Here is a 26,795-nt window from a genome sequence, read left to right as displayed (position 1 = left end):
AGGAAAGTTCTTTTGCGGAATGGAAAGACTCCATTGATGTTAAAGGTTCTTCACAGAACCCTCGATACCAATAAAGAACCTCGATTTCCGTCTGCCGTCTCCAAACCCGAGGCCTTCAACGGCCTCTGGCCGGCACACATCCATTTAAAGGAAGCCCAGTGTGATTAGTTTGCTCCTAATCAGTGGTGTGTTTGGATAAAGCGCCGTTCTGCAGGGGTAAACAGAGCTGTATTTGAAGCTCTTTATGAGGGCTGTTTGGCAGGGTTTATTCCTCTGTTAGACTGGCTCCATGCTCTCGGAGGGAGGGCGGCCCTCCTGCGGGGCCACAAATGGGCGGGTGGCAGTCGGGCCCGGGCCACATGAGAGAGATGCTCTCCAGCTGTTACGCTTTATCTGCCCATCATCCTACAGTAGATGTTAACAGGTTCTCAATGAGAATCATCACGCATCTCCACCCCACAATAAAAGCTCGAATGCGATGGAGATAAAGAGCTATTTTCACCGGGAACTGCACTTATCAGATAAGCAGAGGTTTTTACAGACTGAGAACTAACGCGCTCATTAGGGCGAAGCGTCGACTCTGTTAACACCCGCGATGTGGGAAAGTTTAGTCCATTAGGTACACTCTTAGAAGGAAAGGTTAAGGTTCTATCAGCGCTACGTATTTGGAACCCCTTAAAAGGTTCTATACAGAACACTTTTTAAGGGTTCAATTAGTTCTTTGTACTATATGGAACCTTTTGGGTTCATTCATTATCATTTATTTTGTCCTTTCCGGATTAAATATTTCTTATTATTGACAAACATCAAATGTATTTATGAATAATCACAAAATTCAATATATGGGGGTTAGAAAATGTCAATATGTCAAATATATCATTTTATGTGGTTAATCGAGTACCATTTCAAAATGTGATATAACAGTGTTCAATGAACAATATTTTAGTTAAAACTACAAAATGTTGCAGAATAATGTAATATAAGAATGAATGATAGCCTATAAAGAACCTTTGTCCCAAAAGGGTTCTCTCTTGTCATTATAGAACCTTGTTTAGCATGAAAGGTTCTTTGGAGTAATATGCTTCATATATAGAACCCCAGTGTACATGTTTGTGGTCACTGATCCAGAGAGGTTTTAACCAGAGGAAGTGAGGCTGTGTGAATGTTTAGAATTAATTGATGCAGTTAATCTACTTTAAAAGGTCTGTCGACTGAAATGTGCATCACGTAATCTCAGCTAACTTTCATTAGCAAGTCATTAGCAAACATCCTTGACAGATCAACACTGCAAAAAAGGGCTTTTCTTAGGCCTACTTAGTATTTTATGTCTTGTTCCCAGTCCAAATATTTGGGAAGCATTTATTAGATTAATAAAATGACACTTTCTGATCAATAAAAATGAGTTTTTGCATAAAACAAGCTAAAATTTTGGCCAATGGGGTAAGAAAAATAATATTGTTTTCCATTTGAATTAAGTTGGCAGATCATTAGCTTGTTTTAAGCAAAAAATACTTTTATTTTTATTTATTTTTATCAGAAAATTGGATATATTTTTTCATGTCGTTTCACTGTAAAAAAGAAAAAAAAAGTATTGTTGGTTTAATTTAAAATTGAAGTAACCTGGCCTTAAAATTGTAAGTTCATTGAAATTGAAAAAATGAGTTAATACAATGAAGGAGATTCATTTAATCACCAGAAACTCAAAATATTATGTCATCTGGACCACATAAATTATTTAAGTTGATTTGACAAAAAAAAAAATGTTGTGAATACAAATCATGAAAACATATATTTTATATTTTAGTAAATGTTTCTTGATTTAAGAATATTTAGATATTTGGACTGGAAACAGACAAAAATACCAAGTAAGAAAAGCATTATTATTTTTTTATTTTTATTTTTATTTTTTTGCAGTGATGATGATGGTGTGATGTTAAAAAGTATGAGATTGAAACACATTGGATTGACTGATGATAAATATGCATAAATCGTTGTTTATTTAAAAACATATTTACAATGTAAAAAATATTGCTGGTTTAACTTAAAAAAATAAGTAAGCTGCCTTAAAATGACTTAAAAAGTTCATTGAAATGGAAAGGAGATTGATTTAATCATCAGAAACTCAAAATATTATGTTATCTGAGCCACATTAATTATTTAAGTTTATTTTACACTAAGGCTGCTATTACTGAAATCCTCATTACTTCTGTATGACTGAAAATTGTATGTAATTTGTTTATGTAAACGGGGTGATAAAAAAAGATGGAAATTGTATATGCGATTCAAATGCACAAATCTTAAATTGAGACCTACACTTGTTTAAACCCAAAGTTGGGTCAAATATGGGCAAACCCAACTATTGGGTTAAATATAAGACTTAACCCAATTGTTGGGTTTAAACAACCCAGCATTTTTAATGGATTGTATGATATCTTTATAATATGCAATGAACGTTCATATAAAGCGCTAGCAAACCTCAACATGGGCCCCTGAGAGCATCACCGGCGGTTGCCTGGTTACGGGGCCCTTAAGCCAGGTGAGAAAATGTCACGGTAAATCAGGAGAATCTCTTTGAAGTTTCCTCATGAAAAGAAACAAAGACTTTTAAAAAACAAAAGCTCAGATGTGCCGTTTTAGCTTGTGGGATTTCACTGATATTTTATTATCTGAATATAAAGAATAAATAACAGTTCTTAAATCTTAATTTACAGGATAAATCGTTGTCGGAAAAAGCAGCCGTCGAGACGTTACAGATCCATAATGACTTCTGAGGAAACCTTATAAAACATCTCGAACGGCTCCACGGCCATTCTCTCTGCAATATAAATACAACGGTAACCAATATTTTCCACAAATACAGTAGACTCTGGGTAATACACATAATACTGGCTTTTTACAAGTAGCTAGATCATTACATGATGAAACCACATTTACAATACATTCATACACATGATAGTGCATAAAAAAATAAAAGGGAACACTTTATAATAACTTACATTAACAGACAGTTTTATATTACATAATGCATAAATTGTCAGCTAGTACATTCAAACAATTGCTCAAATGTTATATGCCATATACGCATGTGACTATACATATGTATAGGCCATATATTAATGACTTAAAGTTAATATAAAGTGTTACCAAACTACAAAATAAAACATTTTTTATAACTTAAGTCCAGAAATATAAATCCGATTGGATTTTCTATAATGTTTTTTTCTTTTTTTCAAGAAATATACCAGAGCAGAGTTTTTAAAACTGAAATCCAGAAATACATATCAGATTACATTTTGTACAGTAATAAAGCACACTCTAAAAAAATGCTGGGTTGTTTTAACCCAAAATATGGACAAACCCAGCCATTGGGTTACATTTTTAAATTACATTTTTAACCCAATGGCTGGGTTTGTTCATATTTGACCCAAAATTGGGTTAAAACAACCCAGCATTTTTTAGAGTGCAGTTTCCCATAATTTAAGTCCAGCGATACGCATCAGCTCAAGCTTAAGTCCATACACATGCTTCATATTAGAGTCCAGAAACGTATATCAGATCAAACTTTCCTTCCTCCACAAATTAGCATCGGATCGGAGTCTTTATGAATGATGCCCGTTAATGATCGCTCAGTTGGCGCACGAGCATTTGCACTCGGTTATGATGGGATACTGCACCGGTATCCACGCGCACTTGAGCGCGCCTCTCCTCTGCACGCATCTCCACCGCAGGAGCGTGATGTGCGTGGATTTGGCCGGTTTGCACACCATGCCCTCCGGAACCGAGCACGAGCGTTTACTGTAGCAACTCCCCGCGCGGACGAAGCGCGGCCAGAAGCGCGAGCCGAGGTCGTTCCACGCGTAAAGCACCGGGCAGAACGAGTAGGACCACAGCCACATCTGCAGTCTGCGCTTCAGCTTCTTGCTGGCTTTGCGCTTTTTACCCCACTGCACGTCAAAGTCCAGGTTCTTGATGTCTTTGGGCATCAGTCCGGCGGGGTTCTGCTGGAGGTCCAGCTCGTCCAGGTCCTCGTTGCCCGTGTAGCGGTCCTGAGGAGGGCTGATGGAGAGGAAGCGGCTGTCAAAGTCCCCGAGCGCGCTTCTCAGCTCGGTCTCGTTGAGATCCCTGTCCCGCGGGTCGTAGATGGGGTCGGGGTCCTCCTTCAGCTCCAGCAGGGGTAAAGTGTCACTCGGGATGGGTCTGAGGAGGTAATAGTGCTGACACTGGGCGAAAGACATCAGCAGCAGGTACACGGACACCAAACACTGCTGGAGATCCATGATGAGGCGATAAAGCGGGGAAATCTCCACTTGACGCGTTTTAATCTTTGCAACTTTATCCAATGCAAAATTTCGAGCGCTCAGACACCGGGTCTATCCATCCATGGCGCGTTTATGTGTCGCGTGCGTCAAAACTCGGGTCTCCACGAGCTGCTGGTGTTCACCAAGGCTGTTAAATGCATCCGAATCGCGCGCAGCATCACGCTTGAAAGTCCCGCGCGCGACGCATCTGTGCGTGTCCTTCTCGTCGCGAGCCAAACCTCTGGGAATGCCTCTCTCACGCGCGCGCCTCTGATATATACACGCGCGGCCCTGTGATGTAATACATCGGCTCTGTTTTTTTTTTTTTTGAATATTTCAAGGAGATTCCCCGACACCTCCTCTCAGAGAGAGAGAGAGAGAGAGAGAGAGAGAGAGAGAGAGAGGCGTGTCTGAAGCCGATACGCCCCCTGTCGGCCTCCTCACGCCACGTGCTCTTCGGGGAGAAACTTCAGGGTGGGAGTTTATTTTAAAATCAATCTATCTATCTATCTATCTATCTATCTATCTATCTATCTATCTATCTATCTATCTATCTATCTATCTATCTATCTATCTATCTATCTATCTATCTATCTATCTATCTATCTATCTATCTATCTGTCTGTTTGTCGGTCGGTCGGTCTGTCTGCCTGTCTATCTATCTATCATCCACACATCTATCTATCTATCTATCTATCTATCTATCTATCTATCTATCTATCTATCTATCTATCTATCTATCTATCTATCTATCTATCTATCTATCTATCTATCTATCTATCTATCTATCTATCTATCTATCCATCCATCCATCCATCCATCCATCTATCTATCTATCTATCTATCTATCTATCTACAGTATCTATCTACCTATCCATTCAACTATCTATCTTACTATCCATCCATCCATCCATCTAAATAGGTTAAAGGGCTGGTAAGTTTAGTTAAGGTTAGTGCCATCACTAGTATGTCCTTCAGCAAAGCTGTTTTCCTCAGATTCTCCATCAGGACTGAATCTGAAACGAGCGATCTGAAAGTCTCTCTGAATAAAAACAGCTCCTGAATCGCTACACACTATCTATCTATTTGCGACTTTGAGAAGCACAAACATGCAAGTGTGCGCCCAGGCCGCGGGGAATAAAGCCATAAAACACTCCGTCCAAACGAATCCAAAACGAACATCTCCCACTAAGCCAGCGCCGTGTGGAAACCCCGACATACTGTCAAACGCTCGTTCTCCGAGAATCGTTTAATGGAAGAAGTGACCTGCCATTCCACTGGCCATAAAGCAGGCGGAGAGATAAATGCATCTCTGTTCCTGTCTGAATGAGCTAATTCACACTTCAACTCAGTTACTTCTGCACGAAGACGTCTGGGACACAAGTCACAGGTGTATTTTTAGTCCGACCGCGCATTGTCACAACATAAAACGCACACATAACAACATGCTTGGAGAAGTGCGTCCGTAACTCAGAACAGATGATTCTGAAACGTTTCATTTCTCAAAGAAAACAAGACGTTTGTCTCAATAATCTTTCCTTAAGTGCACATTTTGAATTTCGATCATAAATGCGTATCAGAAGTAAAATAGGTTAAGGTTGAAATTCAAAATCCTTCTCATCACTCACTCACTTAAAAACCAAAAACCATTTCGCGAAGTGGCAAAAGATCAGCATTTGGCTTTGGTTAACCTCACCGTCTGTCACATACGATTCCCTTGATTCTCTCCTGGAGTTTCATCAGTGTCAAAACACATAAACGGAGACGTATATCTGTCATAGTTCGAGATATCAGAGCTCACGCCGGCACCGAGATGTTTTCATATGAGCCATTATGACTAATGCTTTTGTCTTTTCTACGAGGGTCATCATGTCATGAAACACACCAGACTCCTTTACTGGCACAAACCGTATACACGGCTACCAGAACACACATATTTATACAGAAATACGATAATCTGAATATTGAAAAATGGCAAATGCTTAAAAAAATGCATTAAAGTCCTTAAATGACAACTGAACGCTTTAAAAATGTGGCGTAGGCAATAACAGCGCAGTGACAATCACTCGCTCCGGTTAAATAGTGTTTGTATTCCGCATAATTTGACTAATTACCGCTTTCGCGTTCACACATAAAGCCGCATCTAAAACAGCTTGTGAGTCCCAAGTACCAAAATGAGTGACTTACTGCGCTCAAACGGCCAAAATTATATCAAAATGCCCGTATTGGCGAGTATTCAGATAAACACATTTAGTTTTGGAGCCTGATTAGTTATATACTAGTATATTGGATCTGTGAAGAAGCTCTTAAAGTGACAGCAGCCTAATATTCCTGCTGACGTCTGTCATGTTAATCAACCAACAAAACACAAAGAAAATCACTCTCTGCTCTTGACTAATTATAAGCATTAAGGCCTGTACACACCGGGACGAATATCAGCGCGCGTTATTCGTCAGCGTTTTTCAATGTGTTTTTGTGTTCACACCCAAGCGATTTTCGCTGACGATTAGCCGAGTGAACATGCAAATTCATTCCCTGACATTAGATGGCGCCAATTTGCTCTGCAATACCACTCCATATCAGTTCTCTTTTATCAAGATGTTTGTAGTCCCTGTCACATTTGTCATATAGTTTATGTTCTAACACCAACGAGAACAGTACGGCGACGCTACCAGACGCTACTTGGCGTATATCTTCTTCGCCGTTTCATATGTAGGCTATGCTCGGCAAGACCGTTTTGTGTTTGAGCGCCCCCTAGTTGTGTTTTACTGTAACTTCAGAAGCTCCAAACACGTGAGCAAGAGCGCCAATCTCATTGGTCGGATAGTTTTTGACGCGAATTCGAGTAATTTTTTTAAAAAATAACGCTTTTACGCGTGTGCATGATGTGCACACTCACATTGGCGCCCTTTGTTTAGTCACGAGGCGTTAAACGTCGGCGAATAACGCACGTGAAATTCGTCCCGGTGTGAACACGCCTTTAGTCTGTATTTTTTTTACAATAAACACTATGTAAATTGATCACTTTAATTTCCGTATAATTTATTAACCGAATACTAACATACTGTTAGACCCACTTAAAAAACCAAAACGTAAAGCTGTGTTTATTTCATATCTCTCTTTGATGTGAACATTCTGATGTTGTTTGAAATTGGTCTATTTGTTATTATTTTATTACGGTATTTTTTATGAAAATTAAATTTTGCATTGAAGAAACGTAGATTTTTGTTTGTATGCTGTCAATATTTGAAATAAAATCGGAATCTGTAAAAATCGATATCGGCTGGTCACACTTTCGAAAAAATCAGAATCGGCCAATAAAATTGTAATCGGTGCATCTCTAATCATTATTACATGTTGTGGTCTTTAGCGCCCGGATTTATCTAACATATGGATGTCTACCCGTAGTGATAACACAAAACTCTCCAGATGTCAGAGTAACAATTACAGAAGAGTAAAATAAAGCTGTTTGAGCTTGAGCAGATGTTTTATACCGTCATCACTGTGCTCATTTCCCAGAACATTCAGCATCTGGTTCATATTCGAATCTCATATTCTCATATTCGCCATCTCAAACATATTCTCAAAACTATAATTTTCAACATTTCAACAAATCAATATTATGATCGCTGACAGCTTCTTCACCAGATCCAGCATCCAGTGACACTAATATTTGATTGCTCTGCAGTAAATCACTGAGCCTTTTCAAGTTTTGCTGAAGATTCTTCCTATTGTTTTGTTTTCTGCCTGCGATGACTATGAGTGAAACATCACTTTCTTTGTGTGTACTAGACACTGCTACCTTGTGGAATAAAGGGGAAATGCATTTATTCAGTCATCAAAGATTAGATTAACTCAATTTACCTCAAAATTTACCTCAAAAATGAATGAGGAGGAGGAGGGTAGTGATTGGCATCCTGGGTCACTACAGACCCGAGGTATGCGTTTAAGGGTTAAAGAACCATTCTTTCTTAGAACCGTTAAGTGGAAAGTTCGTTCAATAAAAAAATCTTAGTGTGAATACGTTTTTTAATAATAAAAAGCCAATTTTTCCCTCTATGAAGAAACTTTTGTGAAATAAAAAGATTCCATCCATGTCAAAAAGACTGACTTTCAATGCCAATATTAAAGAGTAAGAAAGTATACCTGTAATTATGATTCTGTACTTCACAGCTGAAAGATCACATCTGTCTGTGGCTTCACTGTCTCTTCTGTTCCCACAATCCTCTGAGCCTGTTAAAGACACAAACACACACATGCAAAACTTGCCGCCATGATGCTATAGCATTGCTATTCGGTTCTTAGGTTGTCAAAGATCTTCTAGTCTGTAGGAGTGACTTGTCAGGTTCCTGCTTAAATGTGATTTTATGGTCCAGCAGGTAAAAATGGTGAATCTGATGATTTAAAACAACAAAATAACAGCACAGCTCTCCTCAAAGAGACACATGATTCATGAGGAATCATTCATGTCATCACTAAGCCCATGTAATAGTAATAGATGCTTTTAATTTGGTGTGTAGCACTCATTAGAGGTCTGCACTGATTCCTGTGGCTTGTTCACATAATTTATCACCTCAATTACACTTTCCACAGTCATGTGTAATCGAGGCTACATTACTGAACACACACACTTTGTGCAATTTGGTCTTTTTGTTGTTGGCATTTTTAACTCTTGCATTATATTCCAGGTTAAGTTGGAGTGAATGATTCCTCAAATAATGTGGTTTGTTTTAGGAAAGATGTGCTGTTACTTCACTAAACAATCTGACCATTTTCACCTCGCCACTCTTAAAGAGTTCCGTCAGACGCATCATATTTAGAACCTTTCGGAAGTTCCCCTAAAGAGTTCCGTCAAACGCATCATATTTAGAACCTTTTAGAAGTTCCCCTAAAGTGTTCCGTCAGACGCATCATATTTAGAACCTTTCAGAAGTTCCCCTAAAGAGTTCCGTCAGACGCATCATATTTAGAACCTTTTAGAAGTTCCCCTAAAGAGTTCCGTCAGACGTATCATATTTAGAACCTTTCGGAAGTTCCCCAAAAGAGTTCCGTCAGACGCATCATATTTAGAACCTTTCGGAAGTTCCCCTAAAGAGTTCCGTCAGACGCATCATATTTAGAACCTTTCGGAAGTTCCCCTAAAGAGTTCCGTCAGACGCATCATATTTAGAACCTTTTAGAAGTTCCCCTAAAGAGTTCTGTCAGACGCATCATATTTAGAACCTTTTGGAAGTTCCTCTAAAGAGTTCCGTCAAACGCATCATATTTAGAACCTTTTGGAAGTTCCTCTAAAGAGTTCCGTCAGACGCATCATATTTAGAACCTTTCGGAAGTTCCCCTAAAGAGTTCCGTCAGACGTATCATATTTAGAACCTTTCGGAAGTTCCCCAAAAGAGTTCCGTCAGACGCATCATATTTAGAACCTTTCGGAAGTTCCCCTAAAGAGTTCCGTCAGACGCATCATATTTAGAACCTTTCGGAAGTTCCCCTAAAGAGTTCCGTCAGACGCATCATATTTAGAACCTTTTAGAAGTTCCCCTAAAGAGTTCCGTCAAACGCATCATATTTAGAACCTTTTGGAAGTTCCTCTAAAGAGTTCCGTCAGACGCATCATATTTAGAACCTTTTAGAAGTTCCCCTAAAGAGTTCCGTCAGACGCATCATATTTAGAACCTTTTAGAAGTTCCCCCAAAGAGTTCCGTCAGACGCATCATATTTAGAACCTTTTAGAAGTTTCCATCATGGGATCATTTTGTGTTTAGTTTTAATTAACTAATATTGTTTTAATTTCAATTACATTTTATGAATTAAACACCTTTATCACTATAAAATCGAAATAACCCCTTTAACATGAAAGAATTATGCAATCATTTAAGACATTTCTCTTTATATTGAACCTTTTAGGCATAAAGGGTTCTTTAAAGTTGAGTGAAGAACCTTCAGTGACTGAACCTTTTTTTAATGTAACCGACACGAAAATCCCATAGACTTACATTGAAAGAGAGACTTGTCAAAACAACTATCCGATCGGCACCTTAAACCACCGGGGAATGTTTGGGGTTTTGCTATAAAATAAAACTATCCAAGGCATTTAAGAGGCCCGTCTTCTCGTGTTCCCATGAGGCTCTCAGACAGCAGCGTTCTCACACACCGATCCCTATAAACTCTCATTTAAACACACACTGTGTCAAAACAAGCTAATTAACCAAATCGCACTTTAAATCCGTACATGCTGTGGAGGCATTACGGTGTTTAAAGGCTGTTTCACAGGCCATTATTAGAAAGAGAAACGTCTACCGTGTGCAGCTTTCTCATGTGTACAAACAAACGAGCCATAATACGCTTTCAACTGTTCTAGTATTGATGTGAAAGCATGAAAACATGCTTTCACATCAAAACTACACCATGATTGTAAACTTCACATTGTCTCCTGGCTGCAGCGTTGACTTTACACAAATAATGCCGATATCAGACCAATATCTGAGCGGCGCTCGTGCTGTCAAGATTTGAATAATGTCCGTATGTTTCTCACTCTCACAGTTTCTCCGTCCCATAACACATGACATCATGTCCGCAGCTCCATCAATGTGCCTTTCAGTTCAGGTGAGCCGAGAGCAGAAACCTCCTGACGGGACATTCTGACAGGTGAATCACACACACACACACACTGATGCAACCTGCTCGCCGTTAAATAGGTCTTTCTTAGCTCTGAAAATAAACAGAACGCGGTTTGATGGATGGTGGGCGCATGTGTCGATGCCCTGTGCGTGTTTAATGAAGCGAGAGGTGCGCGTACGGAGATAGATGGAGACGAGGACCGCGGGGGCTTAGAGGACGCACAGGGGGGAACAACTTCATTTCAACTCCACGGGAACAGCGGCCCATAACAAATCAAGCAGATTTTGTAAAGAGCATCACATTTAGGCTATGTCTACATCAGGAAACATTTGAACACGGCCTTTCCGTTTCGACCCATCAAACAGGAAACGTTCTGGCAATGTTCCCTCAACGTTATGATCAACATGTTCTTCCAGTAATGTTAATAAGTGATCTGGTACTGCTCTTAACATGTTAGCAAAAACATCATTTATGGAAGTCTGAAACATGTTAGTTGGACGTTTGTCTAGCATACGTGTTTCAGAATGTTTAGAGAACATTTAGCTCTACGCTGATTTCATGCAGCCGCCATTTTGAAACGGCTCCGGTGGGAAGAAAACCGGAAGTGCCGCCTTTCATATCCTATATTGGATATCAACATCCAATAGTGTAAATCGCGGCAGCACCTTCAGGTTGGTAGTCCAAGGCATTGTTGTCTATCTGTCCTTCCCACCGGAGCCTCGCTTTCGATTTCAAAATGGCGGCTGCGTGAAATCAGCGTATGCCATTATGTTCCCAAATGATCAAAAGGAATATGTCCTTAACATTTGCATAACACAGGAAAATGTTGTTAAAACTTTTCGAAGTCTGGACGAAATTTCATCAGAAATGACGTTTTTATAATGGGAACATTCGTAGAACATATTTATGCTAGCTGGGGAAATGCTCTCTGTTTTCCAAAAGCTGCTTGTCGACACTGAAACCTCGTAAATCAACTTACCTCACACACGTAACCCCGCCCACAACATTTGAGGATGGGAAGTTCGGTCTGCACTTGATCCGTTGAGAAGCAAGTATTCCCGAACCAAAGCTGTTCGGACCAATCAAATTGCCAGGGCGGGCTTTATACGATGATGGACAGATGATAAACTACTGTAATCATCCACGTCACCAAAGAGAGCTTGGGTTGAATTTGTTTACAACAAAGATGGCCGCCGCTGGAGAATTGAGATGTGTAGATTCAGCCATCGCCTCTGTTATAGACAACACATTCTCACCCCAAGGCGTCACCTTTGACCATGCTTCAATATTTGACGTTTTAGGCGCCCTTTAGCGTCACTTACATGACGCGATCCTACGGCGTCATCTAACTGACGCTAAAGGAAAGCGTCAGTTAGAGGACGCGGTTAGGTTTAGGTGTCGGGTGGGGGTAGGGTACACGCGATCCTAGGGCGTCATCTAACAGACGCTAAAGGGCGCCTAAAGCGTCAGATATTGAAGCATGGTCAAATGGAGTGAGAATGGGCTGTTATAGAAGATGTAAACAGCGTATTCATTTTAAGTAGAGGAACAGAGAACCGCGATCAAGGCATTTGCCGATCGGAAAGATGTTTTTGCCATCCTTCTAACGGGATTGGGTCTATCCAATTAGTGCAGAAGCATTTTCTTTCATGGTTCGGTTGAAGTTTCAGTTTCAGACACACACTCTGACTAGAATCTGAGTATGATTCGAGCGTTTACAATCAAACTTTGTCTCGTTGATCGGATTATATACTGTAGGTCTACACAAACCCGAAGTTTCAATCGGATCGAGCTCAACTGACTGAGGTGTTTTCATGAAGGCTTTTCCGATTGAGCCATAAATCCGATTATAAAGATTATTTAAAGGGATAGTTCACCCCAAAATTTTAATTCTGTCCGTAATTACTCTCCCTCATGTGGTTCCAACCCCATAAGACTTTCGTTCATCTTCAGAAATCAAATTAAGGTATTTTTGATTAAATCTGAGAGTTGGATCACTCCTCCACAGGCTTCTAGGGGATCTTAGAAGATAAACTTAAGATAGAGCCACTGTAGTCACTTGGACTATTTTAACAATGTCTTTCATAACTTTTGGGCCGGCCAGTTTCAATCCCTTAAAGGGATACTCCACTTTTTTTGGAAACAGGCTTATTTTACCACTCCCCCAGAGTTAAACGGTTGAGTTTTACCGTTTTTAAATCCATTCAGCCAATTTTTTTTATATTTAGAAGAATATCAGTAACCAGACAGTTTCTGATCTCACTGACATCCATAGTAGGAAAAAAATATACTATGGAAGTCAATGAGACCAGAAACTGTCTGGTTACTGATATTCTTTATAAATATAAAAATAAATCGGCTGAATACATTCGAAAACGGTAAAACCCAACAGTTTAACTCTGGGGGGGGGGGGGGGGGGTAAAATGAGCCTATTTCCAAAAAAGTGGAGTATCCCTTTAAGAAGCCTATGGATCTAGCTCTCAGATTTAATCAAAAATATCTTAATATCTTTTACATTCGATAAAAACACACTGTTTTGTTTCTCCTCTTTTTTATTTTATTGGTCCTTAATGTGTACTAGAGCTCCAGAAATTGCACGATAACTGTAAAAAATAATCCACAGACCACGCAACTTCCTTTAAAAGAATGTAAATAAAGACTTAAAATCAACTAAAACTTGATCAGTGGGACACCAGAATAAGGACACTAGACATTTTAAATGACAAAACACAACAAAACTACTAAAAATAAAAAATAACTCAAAATATTAAGAAACATTTCATATAATATCAAGAACACTAACACAGGTGCAAAACTAAATATATTTTAAATGGACAGCGCACATTAATGGACGCTGAGATGCAAATTAGAGTCATTCAGCTCGACACATATATTCGAAATTATGCTTAAAAAAAACAACAGGAAAAATGTCTATAATCCAACACTTGCTAGAAATATTATGCCGAAGACAGTGGATTTGGCTATATCACGAGTGCTTTAACAGGGGTGAATTTAAAAGAAAAGTCACTTTTAGCACGACTGACCGACTCTGTTCTTTATCAACACATCAACTCAACTCTTTTGTCTATGCTGTATGTTAGTCAAGTGTCATCAAATTCAATAATTCCAGTGATGCTGCCTAATAAGGAAACAAATTTTCTCTAACTAACCTGTCTGTCACCAACAGAGTTTATAACAAGCCACTCCGGATTAAACGCAGAGTTTAATCTACGGCCTTATATTTGTAATCCCAGTCCAGGATCCACTATGTCAGCCTTCGTTTATTCAATTAGCGTTATTTATTTTCGCAGAGAAATTCCCCAGTAGCGCTCGCTTAGACAAACACACGCCGTAATTTCTCCGCGCTTGTTTTTCTAAGAAAATGATTAGCACCACACCGCCTTGTTTGTCGAGTGTGTTTACACAAGCCTGACGTGTTCTTTCTTTTCTAATGCATGCATATATACATCCAAATATATTATGCAGACGTGTAATATATACATTTATATATAATAATAAAGGTATTTATTTACATATGTGTTTCTCGGTGGGAGGCATAGCTTCGGAAAAACAGAAGCCGCTCTCTCTCTCTCTCTCTAAATAAGGCTCTTTATACAGGTACTTCTACTCTATAGTTTGTGTGAGTCTGGCCGGGCGCCTGTTGATGACATCATTAGTGTTGACTGCAGCGCGGATGAGTGATGACCACTGTCTGTACATGTGTGTGAGTGTGTTTTCTGCTCGGTAACAACGCCAGGGCTGTGCGAGTCGATGCGGTAATGAGGTTGTGGTTGCCACGCTGTTTTGAGCGCCTGTCACTTTGGTACGACCCAGATCTCTGTCACCTGCACATGCAAGCAGGTACACGGCCAGACGGACCGGCCCGTGTGTGTGTGTGTGTGTCGGGCCGGTGCTGAGCCAACGGTTGGCCCGTGAAAAGCCCCCCCAGCTGACTCTGGGTTCCCCCTTTCCACGGCGCAGACGCTCAGAAGACTCAGTTGGAGGGTGAAGACGGTCAGCACTTTCCATAAAGAAAGTACACTTCAGTACACTGTGACTTTCTTCATTAAGAAACAGAAATTACAGAAAAACACATTAACTATGTGCAGCTAACATGAAATATAGTATTTATGGTTGTCAACATCCAGAATGGACATCTTCTCAACCAATCAATGACAGTCAAATATATTTTTGGTAACAAACTAGCTTGTTTCTATTGACTGATACACTCACCTAAAGGATTATTAGGAACACCTGTTCAATTTCTCATTAATGCAATTATCTAATCAACCAATCACAAGGCAGTTGCTTCAATACATTTAGGGGTGTGGTCCTGGTCAAGACAATCTCCTGAACTCCAAACTGAATGTCAGAATGGGAAAGAAAGGCGATTTAAGAGCGTAATTTTGAGCGTGGCATGGTTGTTGGTGTCTGAGTATTTCACAATCTGCTCAGTTACTGGGATTTTCACGCACAACCATTTCTAGGGTTTACAAAGAATGGTGTGAAAAGGGGAAAACATCCATTGAGCGTCAGTCCTGTGGGCGAAAATGCCTCATTGATGCGAGAGGTCAGAAGAGAATGGGCCGACTGATTCAAGCTGATAGAAGAGCAACTTTGACTGAAATAACCACTCGTTACAACCGAGGTATTCAGCAAAGCATTTGTGAAGAAGACACAACACACACAACCTTGAGGCGGATGGGCTACAACAGCAGAAGACCCCACCGGGTACCACTCATCTCCACTACAAATAGGAAAAAGAGGCGACAATTTGCAAGAGCTCACCAAGACTGGAAAAATGTTGCCTGGTCTGATGAGTCTCGATTTCTGTTGAGACATTCAGATGGTAGAGTCGTAAACAGAATGAGAACATGGATCCATCATGCCTTGTTCCCACTGTGCAGGCTGGTGGTGGTGGTGTAATGGTGTGGGGGATGTTTTCTTGGCACACTTTAGGCCCCTTAGTGCCAATTGGGCATCGTTTAAATGCCACGGCCTACCTGAGCATTGTTTCTGACCATCTCCATCCCTTTATGGCCACCATGTCCCCATCCTCTGATGCTCACTTCCACCATGTCACAAAGCTCGAATCATTTCAAATTGGTTTCTTGAACATGCCAATGAGTTGACTGTACTAAAATGGCCGCCACAGTCACCAGATCTCAACCCAATAGAGCATCTTTGGGATGTGGTGGAACGGGAGCTTCATCCCACAAATCTCCATCAACTGCAAGATGCTATCCTATCAATATGGGCCAACATTTCTAAAGAATGCTTTCAGCACCTTGTTGAATCAATGCCACGTAGAAGTAAGGCAGATCTAAAGGTTATTAGTATGGAGTTCCTAATAATCCTTTAGGTGAGTGTATAGTCACAGTATATATAAATAATCAAATGAGATGCCAAGAAGTTGTTGTTTTTTTGGATTTTCAGACCAAGTTATTCATGTTCCCAATTACCCAGGTAATGTAGTGTCAACATAATTTGCATGCTATTGTAAGTGATTTTAGTATAATAGCATCTGCAAAGTCCACAATGTAAAAAAAGTTCAGTCGCTGCCTTACATTAAGTACGATCAAATTGGTCGTGCAAGTCATTTCAACTTAAATTATATCGAACTGACTTAAAATATTAAGTTGAATCTCATAACTTATATAAAATTGTTGATTAGTTGAAGTATTTAAAATACTCATAGTCATAACTTACTGATGATATATTTTTACAGCATTTTTACTTGTTGGCATGTGAAAGCAGAGCATTTTAAAACTATCGTTCGGATCCAGAAACGCACTTCTGGAGGAGAGAGAGTGAGAGGAGGTAGGGGAAAGGAGAAGAGGAGGACAGCACCTCTGTAAAGGGTTAACTGTAGACAGTAAGTGACTCCAGATGTGCTGTTATTATTAATACACCAGCCTGATGAATAGGAAGGTAAAATTTCAGGCGCCAGCCAGGGAGGCCCCGCACGCTCACCCTGCCACCCAGCCACTGCAAACCCACCTACCGGTCCCTCGCTCAGACTGACAGACGGATCCACACACACGCCACAGACAGAACCACGGACGCTTCAATCCGGGCTTTAATTACACTAAATGAGTCCTAATGTCTCTCGCAGTCCAGGACGGAGAGATCCGGATTTCAGACAAATTGCATTGTTCCAGCAATTTAAATTTATTGCACCATTTGCTATGCTAACAACAATTTAATTAGTTACACACACACAATCTAAGAGACAATGCAGCACAGAACAGAGGTTGTTTTTATATAAGGCTAATTATGACTAACCCTAGATCTAAAAAACAACATAAAACATTGTTTAACGATAATAATACATTTTTAATTTTTTTCAAGTTCCTCATCGAAGGGAGGCTTTTCCTAGCGACACTAGGGTTTGATTTCCAGGGAATATATGAATGGATATTTTGGGTAAAAGCTTCTGCCATACTCATAAATATCTAATTCCTGAGCCGAAACTCTAGAGGGCGCAGGCTGATCGGCCTTTTACATGCAATCTGCAAGCAACCACATCATTACCGTTAGTGATGGGAAGTCCAGTTCGTTTACGGACAGTTGGTTCAAAAAAGAAAAAAAAAACGGTTCACCATTTCTTTACGTCCTCATGTAATGATGTCAACTCTATCATACCAGTGGACTCAAACACATTCAAATAAAGTCATTTCCTAATTATAACTTAAGTTAAATGATAATAACAATCATCACCATCATCACCACCATCTTGGGTTTCTAACATTTATGTTTTGCAACTAAAGCATAAAATACAGGCACTGATGTGCAAACGTGGATGTTTTACAGGTCAGACTGATCTCATGAAGTAGCGTGTGTATGACACGCCAATTCGTATTTGCATTTTTGGCGTGCTATCAAGACGCATATTCGCTTTTCAGCGTGTTTATGAACGCCGTTGACTTAATGTTATTACTGTATATATAAAGATATGACTTACCTCATTTTGCTTCGTTTCGCGCGGACATTTGACGGCGTGTACAGAGACGCGGAATCACTCGGACGTTAATGGCGTAGACATACACGTGGATACACGCGGATAGCTCAAAATGCGTAGAGATAACACGCCACTTGACTCGAAAGTGGCGTGTATGTTTACGCAAAAGTCATGTTGTCATGTTGAGGTTCATGTTTTATCTGTTATTAAAAAAAACGTACATTTTGAAAAAAATCCGTCCCTTTATTTAAGTCCTCGGTCAACCTGTGCTCATAGCATCAGCACAGCATCAGTTTTCCGAAAGAAACAGGTGCGATCACGCATGCTCAAAATCTCCAGCTCATCGGTTCTCAAACGAGTCCGAAACAACCGAAAACTGATGCAACCAATTCTTGGCGAAAAACGAATTTAAAAATATCGAAAATTAATTGAAAATAATAATGCAAATTATAATAGTATGTCAATGATACCAAAGTGGACTGCTATTTGCGCAAATGCTAAAGTCTGTTATAGCGCCCCCTAGCAGCGATGCTGGGAATGCAATGCATACTTTCACAAAGGTTTGTGTTTAAGTACTTGCAGTAAGTAGGTTTCGTGCTGAATATAAAACAATGAATGAGCTTCAAGCTTCCCGTCTCCTCCGGGGCGTCTCTGAGCTGCAGTGTGTGTGTGTGTGTGGGTGTTTGGTTTGGGGTCTGGTAATTGAGCAAGACCACAATAACAAAGTAGCGCATGTTTGATAAGGGTCAAGTTCCTAGAAAACAGAGGTTCTCTCTTTCACTCGCTCTCTCTCCCTGTCTGTGTCTCTCTGTCTGCAGACACACATTACCATATAAAGAGAAGCAGAAGAGGACAGTTTACTGAGTGTGTGTGTGTGTGTGTGTGTGGTGGTCCACAGGAGTGCAGGGGTACCGGGGGACATAATTCAAAAACGCCTCCTCTGAGAAGACAAGAAGTATATAGAATGAAAAATCCAATGCAGGAAAAAAAAGAGGGATAAATCACAAAAAGATCACTTCATATCTTCTTCGAGAGTGCATTGCAAATGGAGACAGAGAAGTAAAAGGCTTACTTTATCTCCTCTAGAGTTTTTGAAGAGATCTCAACAGTGTCTCAAACTATGCTCAGATTCGCCAAGATACCAACGTGACATAAGAAATAAATAAATAATCGTAAGTCTCCATTCTAGGGGAAACAATTGCAATATTACATCAATCTCGTGTGATTTTACAGTACTTACACAAGCTGAATTGTCTTTCTACAGTATAAATATTTACATTGACTTTAACTTGCTGTGGAATGTACAAAATACTCCATTACCTAAAAAATAAATAATAAAACAATTCAACTAGGTAAAAAATAAGAAAAATCCCAATTTCCCAATAATCCCAATAATCAGATTAAATGGGACGCAGTTTGCTGAAATCTCCTGCTTGTACTCACAAAAAGATGAAAAAATCCAACGTGTTTTTAAAGAGATCTCAACAATGTCTCAGACTGTGCCCAGATTTTCCAAGATAACAAAATCTATAGTCAGAGATCTCAATATGAACTTCCGAAACGTTTCTCATCAAATGATCTGAGCTGCTCGCCACATTCCTTCTACAACTGTATACTCTTATGATGACTACCGATTCATTTGTGTCTATTTTATTTCTCCTGAGGCAAAACATATGAAACAGAATGGATCCTTAAAGTGCCCCTATTATGCTTTTTTAGATATTATCTTTCATGGCTTGTGTAATAACTGTTTGTAAAATGTAAAACATGGTTCCTCAAATCCAGTCCTGGAGGGCCACTGCCCAGATCCAACCCTAATCAAACACACCTGAACAAGCGAGTCAAGGTCTTCAGAGTTTCTAGACATATACAGGTAGGAGAGTTCGATCATGGTTCGCGCTAAACTGCAGGGCAGTGGCCCTCCGGGGTCTGCATTTGAGGAACCCTGGTGTAAAAGTTTTAAAGATCAAAGTGCACGACAAATAAAGTTATTGTCCCCCTAAAAGAAAGAATTAAATCTGAATTGCTGAAAGAAGTCATCAGTAATTCCAGTCGTACTTCCGGTTTACCTATGTAACAATGTAAGAAATTTGCATAATGCCAGCCAGTGGTTTTCATTGGCAGCCTGTGAACAACATCTACTTTGAGCCTCAAACACTGTAGTTGCTGTGAAGACAAGAGTTTGGTTTGTGTTGTTCATGTTGAGAAGACGCTGTTTTCTGCTCTGCAAAAGCAAACCCACTTTGATGCATTTTCATTGACCAATCAGAGCAGAGTAGACCAGTCAAAGACTGAGCCATTTGACCAATCAGAGCAGAGTAGACCAATCATAACAGACTGAGCCATCTGACCAATCAGAGCAGAGTAGACCAATCACAACAGACTGAGCCATCTGACCAATCAGAGCAGAGTAGATCAATCACAACAGCTTGGGCCATCTGACCAATCAGAGCAGAGTAGACCAATCACAACAGACTGGGTCATCTGACCAATCAGAGCAGAGTAGACCAATCAAAGACTGAGCCATCTGACCAATCAGAGCAGAGTAGACCAATCACAACAGACTGAGTCATCTGACCAATCAGAGCAGAGTAGACCAATCACAACAGACTGGGCCATCTGGCCAATCAGAGCAGAGTAGACCAATCACAACAGACTGGATCATCTGACCAATCAGAGCAGAGTAGACCAATCACAACAGACTGGGTCATCTGACCAATCAGAGCAGAGTAGACCAATCACAACAGACTGAGTCATCTGACCAATCAGAGCAGAGTAGACCAATCACAACAGACTGGGTCATCTGACCAATCAGAGCAGAGTAGACCAATCACAACAGACTGGATCATCTGACCAATCAGAGCAGAGTAGACCAATCTCAACAGACTGAGCCATCTGACCAATCAGAGCAGAGTAGACCAATCACAACAGACTGAGTCATCTGACCAATCAGAGCAGAGTAGACCAATCAGAGCAGAGTAGACCAATCACAACAGACTGAGCCATCTGACCAATCAGAGCAGAGTAGACCAATCACAACAGACTGGGTCATCTGACCAATCAGAGCAGAGTAGACCAATCAAAGACTGAGCCATCTGACCAATCAGAGCAGAGTAGACCAATCACAACAGACTGAGCCATATGACCAATCAGAGCAGAGTAGACCAATCACAACAGACTGAGCCATATGACCAATCAGAGCAGAGTAGACCAATCACAACAGACTGAGCCATATGACCAATCAGAGCAGAGTAGACCAATCACAACAGACTGAGCCATATGACCAATCAGAGCAGAGTAGACCAATCACAACAGACTGAGCCATATGACCAATCAGAGCAGAGTAGACCAATCACAACAGACTGAGCCATATGACCAATCAGAGCAGAGTAGACCAATCACAACAGACTGAGCCATATGACCAATCAGAGCAGAGTAGACCAATCACAACAGACTGAGCCATATGACCAATCAGAGCAGAGTAGACCAATCACAACAGACTGAGCCATATGACCAATCAGAGCAGAGTAGACCAATCACAACAGACTGAGCCATATGACCAATCAGAGCAGAGTAGACCAATCACAACAGACTGAGCCATATGACCAATCAGAGCAGAGTAGACCAATCACAACAGACTGAGCCATATGACCAATCAGAGCAGAGTAGACCAATCACAACAGACTGAGCCATATGACCAATCAGAGCAGAGTAGACCAATCACAACAGACTGAGCCATATGACCAATCAGAGCAAAGTAGACCAATCAAAGACTGAGCCATCTGACTTGAGCTGAATAATGACAGCTGAATTAATTTTCAGAATTTGAATCCGTCTCACATACAGTACGATAAAGTTTGCAAATCTGTGATTTTCCTGTTCATCACTGTAAAGCTGCTTTGAAACAATCTGTATATAAAGCCCATAGAATTAAAGAGGACTTGCTAATTTCCTCTGAGTACACTCTTCGGAACAAGCTTCAGTGGGGTTCTATATAGAACACTATCGGGTTCTGGACTAAAGTTTACAGAACACATCATACAAAAAAGGTTCTATATAAGGAAGTATCCCAAATGATTGTTTAATACTTTCATGTTTAACATGTTATTTAAATGTTTTCTACTAATAAAGTATGTAATTAAAAATGAATCCAAATAAAACTAATTTACTAAAAATGAATCCATAAAATGATCCTATGATGGAACCCCTAAAAGGTTCAATATATGATGCGCCTTTATGGATTTAAGAAGAGTGTATGAACAGAAGTGAATGATGGAGAAGAGCGAACAGAGAGCGAGTGTGAGGGTGACGTGTGGAAATCCCTCAGGATCGCTGGTGCCTGGCTGGCCGTAGGAGCGCTTGATCCCACCGTCAGGAGCGGGACGTCCCTCTCAGGTTGCTTCCCTCCCCCTTAAAACACACACAAACACACAGTGAGTCCTGCGGGAGTTCCCAGCGAGCCTCAGTGTCGCTGTCCGACACACACACACAGCCGCATGGGGCCCAATATCTCCACATGACAACCTGAGGAATGCCTCTCTCTCTCTCTCTCTCGGTCCCGTTGTGTGTTTGCAGTTCAGGGATACCAGACAAATTATGCTTAATGGCCGCCGCTGTTGCGCTCGGGGAACGACGGCTTTGGTGCCACTGCCAAAAGTGCTAAACGCAAACCACAGCGAGGACACACACGAGAGGAGAGAACATAAATGAGGAGAAAAATGCATATGAATGCAGGAATTCTCATCAGGAGACTCTGTTACTGAGCGCTTTATTTAAGCATCAGCTTTCTGCTAAAATGCCATGCGAGAAAAAGAAAAAGACATAGGTGTCATTGAGTAAGAGTATAGAGCTATAAGTTGAATGTGAAATGTGAGATATCTGTTTTTTCCCCTCAGAAAAGTCTCAGTTTAACCTCCATTAAATCTAATTGATTAAAGTAAACAAATGTGATGTTAAAGATATCTTTTCTGATTTTTCTAATTTTCTGTGCCAATGCGTCAAATTACTCAATTACCTAAACAAATAAATAATAATTATTCCAGTGGAAGCTACTATGTTATCTTACTATGTTGAGCTGCTTTAACTACAACAGCAGCTTCACTTATTATGCATTATGCATTTTTTCCAGACATGTGAAGAATGCAAACTGATCACCAAAGGCAATTTCTTTGGAGACAAACAGCAATTATGCACGCATTATACTAGAACGGGTCAATTATAGATCATAAACAGTGGTTTACTTCTTCAGAATAGTCTAGATTAGTTTAATAACAGTTGCAAACCATATCAATCGAACGCCAGACCACAGCTTTCAGTTTAAAAAATAAAATAAAAAAATTTGCAATTTCTGTGGAAGTTTCAACTACACAACTATAAATAAATATATATAAATAATAATAAAAAATAAAATAAAAAATAAATAAAATAAAAAATATGCAATTTCTATGGAAGTTTCAAAAAAATTAAAATAAATATATTTATATATTTTATATATAAATATAAATAAATATAATGCCAAAATATAATAAAATAAAATAATATGTGAAAGGTTCAAAAAAGAAAAATGAAATAAAATAAATAAAACAATATAATAAATACAATTTCTGTGGAAGGTTCAACTACTCAACTATCAAAATAAAATGAAATATTAACATAAGTGTTTTTAAACAAATAAAATAAAAATAAAAATCTGTGGAAGGTTCAACTACTCAATTACCTAAAAATAAAATAAATAAATAAAATAAAATAAAACGAAAAGAGAAAAGAAATACAATTTATGTGGAAGGTTCAACTATACAATTACCAAAATATAATAAAATAAAATAATCTGTGAAAGGTTCAACCACTCTACCTAAAAAAAAGAAAAATAAAATAAAATAAATAAAATAATATAATAAATTCAATTTCTGTGGATAGTTAAACTACTCAACTATCAAAATAAAATTAAATATTAAAATATGTGTTTTTAAATAAATAAAATAAAAATAAAAATCTGTGGAAGGTTCAACTACTCAATTACCTAAAAAATAAAATAAATTAATAAAACAAAATAAAACAAAAAGAGAAAAGAAATACAATTTATGTGGAAGGTTCAACTATACAATTACCAAAATATAATAAAATAAAATAAAATAATCAGTGAAAGGTTCAACTACTCTACCTAAAAAAAAAGAAAAATAAAATAAATAAAATAATATAATAAATACAATTTCTGTGGATAGTTAAACTACTCAACTATCAAAATAAAATTAAATATTAAAATATGTGTTTTTAAATAAATAAATAAATAAAATAAAAATAAAAATCTGTGGAAGGTTCAACTACTCAATTACCTAAAATAAATAAAAAATAAATAAAAATAAAATAAAACAAAAAGAGAAAAGAAATACAATTTCTATGGGAGGTTCAACTATACAATTACCAAAATATAATAATAATAAAATAATCTGTGAAAGGTTCAACTACTCTACCTAAAAAAAAGAAAAATAAAATAAAATAAATAAAACAATATAATAAATACAATTTCTGTGAAAGGTTCAAATACTCAACTATGAAAATAAATTGAAATATTAAAATAAGTGTTTTTAAATAAATAAAATAAAAATAAAAATCTGTGGAAGGTTCAACTACTCAATTACCTAAATAAATAAAATAAAACAAAACAAAGAAGAAAATATGCAATTTCTGTGTAAGATTTATTACCAAAATAAAATAAACAAATAAAATACATAGATAAAATTGTGTGGATAATTCAAACTACCCAACTGCATAAAATAAAATAAAAAACGTTATACTATAACTGGCCAATAATCCGTAATAAACAGTGCTTCACTTCTGCAAGATAGACATCAACACACACCAAACCCCAGCTCATCGCCTTCAACTGGCAGACTTTGCCACCAAGTGTGCACTAAAACTCTCCGAAGGTAAAACTGAACCCTAAAGTCCCTTCAAACGGCCCATCTTGGTCCCGGCGTCACTCCTGGGTCTAAAAGCAGAGGGATGAGGAGAAGAGAGACTGCAGTCCCAGAGGAGATCTCCTCTGCTGTCAGCACGGTATGCGCTGCAACCTGAACTCCCTCAGCAATGACGCCTCTGAAATATCCAGCCAACGCTTCGGGATGCTTGGTGCCACGGGACGACCCTGCGTTTGACCTGCTCCTTCTCAGGCCCATTTGCTTTAACAGAGGGATGAGACAGGAAGACAAATGACTCCGGCGCAACCTTGAAAGTTTACCTCCGCCAGATCTACAACTCTGAGACTCAAGGACAAAACACTTACGCCTAAAATCACCACTAACACTGCAAGACTAAATGCTTTCATATTAGAATTTCAACTCTTATCTCGTTGAAATTTCGATTAACAAACGGTTTGTTTTTTTTTACAAACGTTGTTATCTTGGCTATAATTCTGGATGCTTATTTATTTATACACTTAAAAAGTACATGCACCATTAAAACACAATGTTACGAGCGAGCGAGCTGCCTGTGGCAAGATGGCCGCCAGGTGCTGACATCGACCTTCTCTATCCCCTCAGACTCGCTGTTTCGCAGATTCGGTGTTAGATTCGGTGGTTACACGTACAGAGGTGAAATTATAAACAATAAATAATTTAACTGATTTTTTTTCTTCAAACATTTTCATCTCAAAATTTTGATCTGTTCTTCGTCTTCATATAAACGTGTTTATGATATGAGCTCGCTCGGTCCTGCTGGTGCTCCCCATGCAGCTTTAAGCTCAGCGAGATGCGTTCAGAGACGCCGGGCTTCAGATCTAAGATCAAGCTGCTGGGTTATTAATGAAAAACAGGGTGACGGGTGTTCGTGCCCATACAGGAGCCTTAGCACTGATCTCAGAACAGAACGTTTACCCCCTAAATAAATATAATCAGATGTTATGAAACATGCATATGGAAAGAATAGGACACCATCAGCTTCGTAGACTCACTGTAATATAAATGCTGTCTGACTCTAAAGACTAAAGGACGTCATGTGCTATTACTTTACTGCAGGGTTTGTTGAGAAGCAGCATTCCTAAAAAAATTATGTAGCCTCAAATATATATAGAAGACTTGGAATATAGCACACAATTCATATAGACAATAAATCAGACGTTTACCTCTTAAGTAAGGCTATAAGTAAATAGGATAAGTAAATGAGCAAACTATTCCTTTAAAAAAGGACAGAATTCAATTTAAACGTAATAACTAAATGAAAAATCAAATGACTGTGGCCACTTTTCTATGGAAGCTTGTTCCCGCCACAGAATAAAACATTCCTTAGGAAAGATAATTGCGACTTTTAATCTCAACTCTTGCAATTTTATAGCAACACCATAGCAACCACCCTGAACACCCTAGCAACAGCCTAGCAACCACCCAGAATACCCTAGCAACCGCCTAACAACACCATAGAAACCACCCAGAACACCCTAGCAACCGCCTAGCAACCACCTTTACACATGAATTTGCCATATAACAGCACCAGAACATCGTACAGACATGGTTGTTTGACTTTTAAAAAAAATTTCAACATGAAATTGCGAGATACAAAGCTAGAATTTCATTTTATAAAGTTGCAATTGCATGATATAAAGTTGCTGTTATATAAAGTCAGAATTTAGATATAAACTCACAATTGCAAGATATAAATTCTCAATTCTGACTTTATAAAGTCGCAATGGTTTTTATGCACGCATAAGTTCCGCATTTGACACAAGAAAACCGAGGAAAACGGCATTATGGCAGAGTCTTCAAAATTTCAACAAGACATCATGACTTTTGCGTAAACATACACGCCACCTTCGAGTCAAGTTACGCATTTTGAGCTATCCGCGTGTATGCGTGTATGTCTACGCCATTAACGTCCAAGTGATTCTGTACACGCCGTCAAATGTCCGCGCGAAACGAAGCAAAAAA

General features: G+C 39.0%; 1 protein-coding gene and 1 long non-coding RNA gene across 2 annotated transcripts in view; both read right to left on the bottom strand.

The window, feature by feature from the left end:
- LOC120483158 (uncharacterized) overlaps positions 1 to 8,536 on the bottom strand; it is a 34,885-nt gene extending 26,349 nt beyond the window's left edge. The window contains exon 1 of the long non-coding RNA XR_016150646.1: positions 8,445 to 8,536. This is a non-coding gene — a long non-coding RNA (uncharacterized LOC120483158). The remainder of the gene's footprint in view (positions 1 to 8,444) is intronic.
- nog1 (noggin 1) lies at positions 3,452 to 4,595 on the bottom strand. The gene has a single exon (XM_039678063.2). The coding sequence runs from the start codon at positions 4,275 to 4,277 to the stop codon at positions 3,627 to 3,629; it is 651 nt and encodes a 216-aa protein (XP_039533997.1). The 5' UTR covers positions 4,278 to 4,595; the 3' UTR covers positions 3,452 to 3,626.
- Positions 8,537 to 26,795: the final 18,259 nt, after the last annotated feature.

Source organism: Pimephales promelas, chromosome 3, assembly GCF_988280905.1.
Source record: "Pimephales promelas chromosome 3, fPimPro1.hap1.1, whole genome shotgun sequence".
In the NCBI taxonomy this organism is placed as follows: Eukaryota; Metazoa; Chordata; class Actinopteri; order Cypriniformes; family Leuciscidae; genus Pimephales; species Pimephales promelas.
This window is presented reverse-complemented; position numbering and strand designations above follow the sequence as displayed.